This window comes from Punica granatum, chromosome 3 (genome assembly GCF_007655135.1).
Source record: "Punica granatum isolate Tunisia-2019 chromosome 3, ASM765513v2, whole genome shotgun sequence".
NCBI lineage: Eukaryota > Viridiplantae > Streptophyta > Magnoliopsida > Myrtales > Lythraceae > Punica > Punica granatum.
The window spans coordinates 25,498,954-25,510,659 of NC_045129.1; the positions used below are offsets into that span (position 1 = coordinate 25,498,954).

General features: G+C 38.7%; 1 protein-coding gene across 1 annotated transcript; it reads left to right on the forward strand.

Annotated features, from left to right (window-relative positions):
• The first annotated feature begins 310 nt into the window (after positions 1–310).
• On the forward strand, positions 311–945 carry LOC116200478 (secreted RxLR effector protein 161-like). The gene is made up of 2 exons (XM_031531327.1): positions 311–697; positions 796–945. The coding sequence occupies exons 1-2, from the start codon at positions 311–313 to the stop codon at positions 943–945; spliced, it is 537 nt and encodes a 178-aa protein (XP_031387187.1).
• The last annotated feature ends 10,761 nt before the right edge of the window (positions 946–11,706 follow it).

Genomic DNA, 11,706 nt, shown 5'->3' on the forward strand with positions numbered 1-11,706 from the left:
GCATGATCGCTTTTCTTGTATTATATGTGGATGACATTCTGCTAATGATGTTGGTATGCTCACTTCTGTAAAGGTCTGGTTGTCTAATACTTTCTCCATGAAGGATTTGGGAAAAGCGACCTATAGTTTGGGTCTTCAGATCTATAGAGATAGACCGAAAAGATTGATAGGTCTATCACAAGCCCTGTATCTAGATAAGGTGTTGAAGAGGTTCAACATGCAAGATTCCAAAAGCGGATTGCTCCCTGTGAGACACGGTATCCATCTCTCTAAAGCGATGTCTCCCAAGACTCCTGAGGAGAGAGAAAAGATGGCACAGGTACCTTATGCTTCAGCTATAGGTAGCCTGATGTATGCTATACTGTGTACAAGGCCGGATATCGCGTATGCTATTAGTGTGACTAGCAGGTATCAATCCAACCCAGGACCTGATCATTGGACTACTGTCAAGAATATCCTTAAGTACTTGAGAAGAACTAAGGATATGGTTCTAGTATATGGAGGAGGTGAGTTGAGACTAGACGGGTTTACAGATTCTGATTTTCAGTCAGATGTTGATGATAGAAAGTCTATCTCCGGTTACATATTCACCTGTAATGGAGGTGCAGTTATCTGGAAGAGTTCTAAGCAAGAGACGATTGCAGATTCCACTACAGAGGCTGAGTATATTGCTGCATCTGATGCAGCAAAGGAGGCAGTTTGGATTCGAAAGTCGGTGTGACTGAACTCGGTGTCGTTCCTTCCATATCGTCACTAGTAGAGCTGTATTGTGATAATACTGGAGTGATTGCTCAGGCAAAGGAACCGATGTCACATCAGAAGTCCAAACACATTGAGAGGAGCTATCATATTATCAGGGAGATTATTGGGAGAGGCGATGTAGACGTGCAGAAAGTAGCTTCAGCGGATAATGTCGTTGATCCACTCACGAAGGCCATGACATAGTAACAGCTAGAGAAACATCTTGAGAAGATGGGTCTTAGATACTGTACTGAGTGGCTCTAGTGCAAGTGGGAGATTGTTAGTGATATGCTCTAAAGCCTGATTTATATATTTGGATAATTCCTTTTATGACAATAAAGTTTATTCTATTACTCGTATATTGTCTGTGTTTATTAGAATAAAGTCTTTAAGATATTTTGAATGCTTCATTCTTAAGAGTTAAGAATATGATTGACGAATTAATTCGGTAAGAATATCTTTAAACTGTTCACGATCGTAGGAGACTTAACTAGACATTATTTCTCCAGATAAATCGTCACCTCTGTCTGTTTCCATGATTAGTATACATATACTAATGAAGATGGAGTAGTGAGTCATATGCTATCTAATAACTGTTATCAGGACAGACATGTGGATACTTATATGAAATGTAGTCGAAAGTGACGTGTAGATAATATTCATACAGTAATTTACTCATGTCAATGAATGTTATCTGGATCCTATTAGTGCATATAATCCTTAGACCTGATATGGAACGCTATCTCAGGTATAGGTGATTAGGATTTGCTACTGCTAATATATTTGGGCTTAGCATGAGTATTCGGCAGATAGTAGTCCTAGTTAGTTATACTTGGAGTTAGGTGTCCAATCAAGACGGAATTCGCTAACTTGAGTAAACAAGGAAAAGGTCCTATGGACATGAGTTTTGTTCTAGTTAGAGAAATCATCAGCCGAGGTAGATAGACTCGAATAGAAATGAGTTCCTGTTCAAGTTCTACAGATCTAAGAATGAAATCAGAGATGATCGGCTATAGAGTTTGGCATTTACCGTAACTCTGGCTAGATCGAGATCTTGTAGTGAAGGGATTCAATACATGTCATATACGATTAGAGGATCATCAGAATGTTTCAATTATACATTTGTTATCATTTGGATTGTCACGATATGCTACTAGGTGTCACTCGTAAACTTTGGGAGCCAATGATATTTTGGGAATTATGCTTTCGGTTGAAAAAAAAGTTTCTGGTAGTGCCAAAAGAGTTTATACTATAATCCTAATGCCATTTGATGATGAACCTAGTTAGTCAGACACATTGAGCGTGTCTAAACCGAGAAAATAATTAATTATAATTAAGGAAGTTAATTAGGAATTAATTATCGAACGAGGCTTGCAATGTGGTTGCAAGGGTGCTAGTACATCATGAAGCCGAGTTCAATATCAAGGATAAATCTAATTAAGGAAATACAATAGTTTCCTTATTTGGAGAGTTTTTATAAATAAATTGTCTATTGGTGGAAACTCGCGTCAAGGACTTGTTTGAACTTTCTTTCTAACTACAAAGGCAAGTCATTGGATGACTTAAATTGTGAGGATTCTTTTGTGATTTATTAATTAATCTGGATTAATTAATAGTTACATTTTAGTCCCTAGGGTAAAGATATATATAGATATGTTCTTATAGTTAACCCTAGAAATTAATCTATCATCAACCGATATTAGAGAGAAAGAGAGAAGGTTTCGACTGAGGCAATAACAGCAACTTAGTTGCACAAATCCCAAGGCTGATCGGAGTTCTTTCTGTTCTTATTCGGCGTTTTAGTGTTGTCCCTGACGTCCTTGAAGAGATCCTTTCATTCCGTGACGATTCCATTCGAGATCAGTGACCTAGATTGGAGTGTATGGGTCGAGAGGAGTCTAATCTCAGTAGAGAGGTGCTCGTGTGGATGAGCTAGAGACCGGACACTTGGACGGTTAGTTTGATCGACTCGAATCGACAATGTTAGTATAAAAGTCTAAACTTTTTCTTGTGGATTTGATATGTGATGTTATATATTCGTTTAGAAGGCGATTCTTATGTCAAGATGTGATCTTGAAGTTTTGAATAAATGAGCACGCGATAAAAATTTGATTTTTACCGTATTTAACTTTTTTGCTACGGATGTGCTCGGTTATCTTACACTTTTACCACCCATTTATTTATATGTCCACACCAAAATGCACTTAGCCAAGTTTATTACCACTTCAAATGAGCTAAACTAATCTTATCAATATTTTTTCCTTTTTCAAAATAAGTTTTATTTCTTCATTTCAGTAACCATCCACATTGTTCGCGGGCAAACTCACACACATTAAGCACTAGGGGTGATCGGTTCCGGGTACCCTGTTATTTTCACAATACCCGGACTCTACCATGTAAGGAACCGGTTCCAAGATTTTGGAACCGGACCGTATCCTGTTGAATCTTGAAACCGAAACCTACCCGGAACTTATATTATATCACAGGTTTCGAGTACCCTATTGGAACCTGTAAATTTTTTTGTCTCCCTAAATAAAACCGAAAATACCCCATCCATAATCAGTAATCCCGGCAAATATAATATCGACATAGATTTAGATTAATCCACAACAATAAAAAATAATGTCTCATCAATCCATCCGCAAAACTAAACATCCATAATACGATCTCACACAACAAAGAGTAATATGTCCTTACAATACGTCCATAAACTAAACATTGAAAAAAAAATTAACGACACACAAACATGGCTGAATAATATATGTTTGAACAGTCCTACAAGAATCACCAAAATTCTTCTGATACTCATCCAGCACTTGCGCGACACATACAAGGCATATTCAATTTGTCCTACAAACCAAGCAAAGGTAATCAGAAATCAAATTAATTAAACTTTCATATCGTTAATGGGAAATCTCAAATCCAGCATTTCCTTAACAGACTGCTCATCCAATCCTGCACAATAAATCTAAGTTTTTGCTGGATTTAACTTGAGTACAAGAAACAAACCCAAGGTGGGTTAGCTGAATTTTTTTTAGAAAAAAGGATGATATGCCAGGACACCTCTTGCAGCAGCACTATCAAGCAGTTTGGAAAGAACTTCAACAGCCTTGACAAATAAATAAATAAAGTAATTTACCATAAATTTAATTAATTTACTACATGTTAAAAGTAATTTAATTCGATTGTTGCACCATAAAGATTGTCAGCATCCCATTTTGGCTCACCATTCCAAACAATGATATCAGCAATGGTCAAGACCATGACTTAAGCAGAAATACAGAAAACGGCTCGGTAGAGCAAGAAATCACTATTCATTCTCAAGTCGGCAAAATTGAGCAAATCACATAGGCATATGACAGAAGGACTCCAGGGGTCACCAAAAGGCAACAAAGTGATTAGAGAGTTCAACAATGTCCAAAACCGGCATTTCCAGTAGTCCTATTTTCCGATAGTCCTATGTTCGGAAAATAGGACATGGATAGTCCTATTTTCCAATAGTTCGCTCGACCGTCGGAAGATAGCCCATATTGGACTTCAAAAATCCACATCAATGCCAAACAGATGAAAAGTATTTTCAAACGCATTTCGCAAATCATCTCCTCTATACAGAACAACTTTCTGTATACAAACAACTTTTAAGTGGAAGTCCAAAAATGCCGGCTTCTCGGAGAAAAGTTAATTCCAAATATAAGATGCGGCCATGCCCCACAATCATACAGAGCACGAGCAGTGCTTCAGATTGTCTTTTGGAAGATACACAGACACCTTGAATGACTTTCGAGCAACAAAATGGGCATACCCCTCTTCATAAAAGGATAACCGGAGACTGGTCTGATGGAATAACGACAAATGAAGTTGACCCTGTATTACCCCGAAAACTCTAGCGGACAGACGCAATTGGGCAAATCTGACAACAAAACCCTTCACGGTTTCCCGAGTAATCTCCGAGGAGCACAAAAGGCCATTTTCAGTGAAAAATCCATATTCGGAGGTCCTCTTTGGGGAAACTTGACGCCGGATGCTTACCTTATACAATGCTAGCATTCTCAAGGCTTAATGTGGAATCTTTGGAATGAATCACACAACTCATCTAGAGCCTCCGAACAGTGCTTTAAGGGTCTCATATGCACTTTTCATATCCTTAAAGGCCCAATCTCAGCAAACAGAGATTACAGTGATCTCCGGATCGCCCAAGCAACTCAGAAAACAATCTGAGAAATCCAATTTCGGCCTCTTAGGACATCTCCAGCTCCATATTTGCATTACCGGCTTAAGGGTCCAGTGCCCACGTAGTTTGACAATTTATGTCAAAATGACCGACGTGGGATGCAGATACAAGATATGCTGTCAGAAGTGGGTAACCTCGCTCTAAATGCGTAAAAGGAGCAAAACCGGCTTTCGAACCTCATATAGACATTTGGTAATTTCTCACGGAAAATGCCAATCTCGGACTCATTAAATTCGTTTCCTCGCGTATATCGATAATTCAACGTTCAGTTCGAACCACGAGCTTCGAACGCGCGATCAATCGAGACCCAAGCTTTTTCCCGGTTTCTCCTCTTTGGTCATGGGACCGACGAATTGCCCAAGGGCAACTCTTCCCTTGCCAAACCGTCCACCCCAAGCTTCTCTTGCACACTTGCACAAAAATATCTCTAAATCTTCCAAGACAACACTCAATGCTCATCAATGCTTCTTGGCTCTTCTTCATCAAGATAGCATGATCCACATTCACCCTCATCTCCTTGTCATCTTCTCCATGCAACTTGCATCCTCTTAGGAAAATATCAAGCCTACAATTTGAAGACAACACTCCATCTTCATCAATGCTCATCAATGTCTTATCTCTTCTTCATTAATGCAATGGAAGAAGATGAGGCTTGATATTTTCTTATTCAAACCGTCCAAGCTTAATCCAAGGGGTTAAGAGCACTTGTTTTTACTTAATTGCTCATTAGTTTTGCCTATAAATTACCCAAAAGTAATTAAGTTAATCACTTCTCTTCTTGCACACTCTCTCCAAGCATTCTCCCTCTAGAAAACCTCTCAAACTCCATAGCCAAGAACACCCAAGAACCAGCAAGCTTCAGCTTTGAAAAACCGAAAAGAAAACATCGAACAAAACCCAAAGTTCTTAAGTAGGAAGCCGGTGTTCATTATCCCGACTTAACTTCAAAAATTCCCAAACTCCATATCCCACTCATTTTGGACCCATGGAGTTCATTGGTGAATTTGGTTTTTCCATTTGAAGTCTTTAAATTATTGTTTCAGGTCATTTAGTGCATTTCGAGCGAAATCGTCACTCTCGGGTGAATAGTGCCAGTCGAGCGCCAGCCGCGCACGCTCTCCCACGCCCACGCACGCCCCGCGCGTCTGCCGCATGCCTCCCGCGCGCCTGCCGCGCACGCCATCCGCGCGTCCGTGTGCCTACCAACCATGCTCCAACGTCCTTTTGGCTTGTATGCATGCATGCCCATGCACGTCCACACTTCCTTGACGTCCATACGTCCGTGCTAACGTTCCCGACTTGTTGAGTCCTCTCCCATGCATGCCCGTGTCTTTGCACGTCCATCCGTGCATTGTAGCTTCCCCGAACGTGCACTTCGTGCATCCCAAACGTTCATCCAAGGATTCTACCATGTCACGCGACTCTCAAACACTTCCCTAACTCTTTCCTCGTATCTCAAGGCTAGGTAAAATATTCTTGACTTAGAGGAGTTAGGGCTTTTCATATTTTTGCATGGCTATGGAGTAATATGGCGTTTTATGCATGTTTAACTTACAAGACTTAATTTTTATGCACTTTCATGTTATGTTATGCATTTTTACTACCTTATAATTTGCTAGCATGTCAGAAAAAGGTTTGGATCGTTATTTGGAAGACCATCCCGACCCGAAAATGGCAAGCAAGCTCTCGGCCAAGTCTCTAAATGGGATGGCCGAGACTTAACTTGCTCTTTTCGGGTTAAGATTGGTCTCTTTAGCCCGGTCCAAGTTAGTTTCCGAGTTTATTTTGTTGTTCTTGCATGCATGAAACCGGTATTATTCTATCGATTCCTTAAATAACACGTTTGTGTATGTTTACATGTTTGAATGTGTCATTCAAATCATGATAATACCGGCTTTTGTCAAAAAAACATGTTATTCATCGTGTTTGATGTTTGAGCATGCGAAAAACAATGAAAACCAAGGCAAGGAAACCACTTGTGACTCGAATCAAGTCATAAGAGTTTTCGGCCATCCTTGAGAGATGAGGCCGAGAGCCTCTTGGCTTTTCTCGGATCAAGAATGATTTCCTTATCTCGATTTTAGTTTGTTTTCTCAGATTGTGTGAAGTTGTAAATTCAATATCTTCACGATTTCCATGTTAAAACATCGTTTAAAACCTTTTTTTAAACAAATATGCATGGGTTTGTGTATCGAGGACTCATTCAGATCCATTCGGTTATAAGGGTATTGTCGGTTATTTGATCGAATTATCCTTGATAATTATGGAATCGTTTTGGTCGTCGAATCACGAATCGTTTTCATAATTAATGCATTCGGCAATAACCTTAAGCATTAATTCCAGGAATGGGTTAATCGGGACGTTCACACGGTTAATTCATTCAATTTAAACAACTTTGCACGAATTGGACATTAATTTGTAACTCGTGTCGACGAATTACAAAACGGTATTAATGCCCTTTTTAAAACCATCATACTTTCAAATCTGTATTGTGTTGTTTCCCTTTTCTGAAAACAAATTTTCAAATCAATGACAAGAACATCATTTTGTGATTTGGCGTCATCTTAGCATCGTTTAAGATGTCAGTTGGGTAATCTGTATCAAAATTACAATTACCTGACTAATCATTTCACTCAACTTAACAAAATGCTAAAAAATGGTTAGGTGGAACTCTAGGTTCCAAATCTACCGTCAAAACACGAGTTGGGTTAATTCAGTGGTAATTCAGTGTCACAACACCGAATCACTGTAAAAACAATCCATACACACGAAACTTGACTACGGACACCCGATATGGCAGGTTCTCAAACCAAAGCCGAATACTAAAACATTGGCACGCGTTGTTTGCTTAGCATATGGCATTTGCTTGCAAAAACACACTTGGATTAATAAACTTGTTAATCCAAGTACATTCGGTGAATATAAACACATTGTCTATTATTTACCTGTTGCTTGTTATCTTTTCGCACTTATTTGCCATGCGGTCGAGCCTAATCCCTAGGCCGAATGATATTAAGATTCAACACCCTAATCATTGATCATAGGGTCCAACGCCCTATTCAGTGAGAACGTACATGGAATTTCAGTTCTTCGGTCTTTTCCCTAAACTCACGGTGAGTTAGAGTGGAATAATAACCGAACGCGAGTCGACTGGAATTCGACCATTTGTAATTTGTATTTATTGTTTTTGAAAGTATTGTAAGAACTTTTATTTTGTACATTCATTCTGTAAGAATTCCAGTCAGTAAGCGAACGGTCCGAGAGTCGAATTAATCGAATCGGTTTAATGCTAGCCCAAAGGAAAGTAAATCCAAGAATTCGCGGTTCTGGTTCACACAGGGATTCAACCTCCATGGTTCGATGAACTGTAACGCAAAATTGTGAACCAACTCCCCGACATACGGGTTTACTTCTCTCTCGGCTTCTCAACCGACATCGTTTAGTTCACCGAATCTCCGGTGTCAAAACGTGCGAGTCGAGTGCAACTTAATTCAAGCGATAAATAATAAAACATGCAAGCCTAGCAAACCAGAGTACCGAAAGGGCGTGCAGGATATAGACTTGCACGTAACATGAACCCCCGAACATGGATTTTCCGGATCCGCACAGATCAATGCCTTAACGACAAACTAGGTGTTTCATACCCCTAGACCCGGGTAACTTATCCGCACTCGACCTACGGGTCTTAAAATGATAAGTGGTGACTCCTTCTCTCGCGCGTGTCCGTCTCGCGTCCCCACGGGAAGGTGAACACTCCCAAGCCGCGCAATCCAAAAGCGCGCATGTGGGCCCAGACGAGAGTTCACATTCGAGTCCGTACAAAGATCATTAACACAAGAACCATCGTCAGACCAAACAAATCAAGAAGGAAAAAAAAACCATTGATCTGCATCGAACTTCAACTTCCATATCGTTAACTTCCTTTAGTATTAATCAGGGGGACATCTGTACCAAAGAGCAAATGTGCAAGTTGTGTCGAAATTATTAATTTTCAGAACATATGTACCTAGTTTATGATGGAAAATGCACTTCGGAATAAACATAATTTTCGAGAATAAACCTTATAGTTGCTCCACACATTAATCCACTATAATCTCTGTCGTGGCGCCGTTGAATTCTATAAAAAGAAAACCACATGAAAATAAAAAGTTAAAAGAGTGTAAGTGAAAATTAGAAGAAAAGAATAACCATGAAATAAAGTTAAATTTACCTTCCTCATACTTTTTTGCATCCTCCAAATATTGCTCAATGGTGATCGAAGTTGGAGAAGAGCGCAACCAATCTTGTGCGCATATCAAAGCTTCCACAAATTTTGGAGTGAGTGAGCTACGAAATTGATCAAGAACTCGACCAGATGTTCTGAAAGCCGACTCTGAGGCTACTGTGGACACCGGAATGGCTAAGATGTCTTTTGCCATAAAATTTAGTACATTATAGATTGATTTCTTATCATTCAACCACCTCAATACATCAAAAGAATCACTTTCTGTCTCGGTGGGACTACCAAGGTATTGCTCCAATTCAGTCTTAGACCCCATTTCTTGAACATTTTCATCATCTTCACACCAACCTTTCACTAGTTTCTTCGAATTCACAATCTTGGCACAACTACTAGCCTCAAGAGGTGAAGGAGTGATAGACTCAGTCGTTGAAGTACAACGTTCACTTACCGAAGAAGAATGAATATTCTCATAGAATGAAAAAAGACGCTCTAAGACATCTATTATTTGCTGAATCATCTCCTCTGCTCTACTAGAATCATCACAAATTCTCTAACAACAATATTTCAGAAACCTCAATTTATAGTGAGGATCCAACACCACAGCTATCAATACCATCATATTTGTTCTATCCACACTTCCATAGTATTTGACAAGTTTCTCTCTCATTTTTCAAGCCATAGATCGAAGACAGGGATTGGAATCTCTTGCATAGTCAGTCAAAGTAGAAAGCATGCTAACAATTTCAAGAAAGTAACTATTAGACGTCACATAAAGACTCCCAAACATTCTCTTGGTAGCTTCATAGAAGCTTTTCAAGAACAAACACAACATAGATGCATTATCCCAATCTTCACTAGTTGGAACTCTACCATCAAGTTCACTAATAAAAGCAAAATCATCATCTTCGAGTCTAATAAAGGCCTGTATGAACTTAAGTGCAGTCTCCAACATCAAATAAGTAGAATTCCACCGAGTTGAGATATCAAGACAAACATAACCCTTATAAGTTATTTCCTCCTCAACAATACAATGCTGGAACAACTGAGCTCTAGCTGGAGAGCTTCTCACATATTTCACTGTAGCTCAAATTCGATTAATAGGATCACGAATCTTTGTCAACCTATCTTTCACAATCAAATTCAATATGTGAGCTGCACACCTCATATGAAAAAACATTTCATCTAAGACAAGCACATTCTTCCACTTATCCTTCAAATAATTCACAACAACATCATTGGAGCTAGCATTATCAATTGTAATAGATAAAATACAATCTCTAATACCTCACTTATTGATGCATTTCTCAACCATCTTACCGATCTCCTTACCTTTATGGCCAGGCATAACAACAAAATTAATAACTCTTTTGTGCAACTTCCAATCATCATCAATAAAATGAGCAGTGAGACACAAGTAACTCAAATTCTGAATGGAGGTCCAAATATCCGTAGTGAGAGCAATCCTTGATTTTAGAGATTTTAGCTTATCTTTTAGGCTCATTTTCTCACAAACATAGAGCTTCATGCAATCCCTAGCAACTGTAAACCTCGAAACATGCTTAAACAAAGGTTGCAACACTGTTACAAAACCCCTAAAGCCTTCTTTCTCTACAACAGAAAATGGTTGCTCATCCACAATAACCATCCGAGCTAACATGTGCCTATAATATTCTTCATCATATTGCCAAGTGGTACACTTACTCCATCTACTCCAGATTGAGAAAATGATGATATCAACTTTTGCTTTTTTTCAAGATTTTGGGGATATTTTGAGCAAGTTTTCAAATGCTTCCACATTGATGAAGTACCCAATAAACACAATAAGTAAGAGGGGAATTGCAGTAATTACAAATGGAAATATCCTTTCCATTTTTCTCATCTTTGCCCTTATGAAAATGATCCCAAACCTCGAACCTTCACTTCTTAGAGCCTACTTTGGTCGATGATACCCCTCACATGCAGACTCACTATCAGCGGGGGTCTTGTTACTCGAATTTTTCATTTGCAATACAAGTATATAACTACAGCACATCAGTTTCATTAAAAGAGTCTCATATCTAAAAACTAGTTAACTATATATCTCTCAAGATAATGCTGACGGTTGCTCCATTTGTTGTCTCGATAAATTTAAATAAGGGTTTGCAATGCAATTGAATTCTAGATAACAAATAGGCTGATTGTGAATGTAACACATAGGAATAATTATGTCTTCTGCATGGTCGAACTGTTATAACTAATTTAACATTGCTTAAGAACATCCGTAATTTACAGAAAAAAAAAAAGAAGGCCCACACTTGTGGGTTAATTACTATGTTTTCTGTTGGATTAGTGAAAGCAAAGCCACAGGTGTAAAGATACTTACAATCTGTTTGATTTCAGAGTTAAAGTTTTGAATTTGTAACTGTGATTTTGATTGTGGAAAAAGACAAATAAAAATTAGCTGATGTGGACCTCACCTGTTTTGATTGTATAGATAATTGATTATAATAAGATTGTATGTTTTATAATCTGT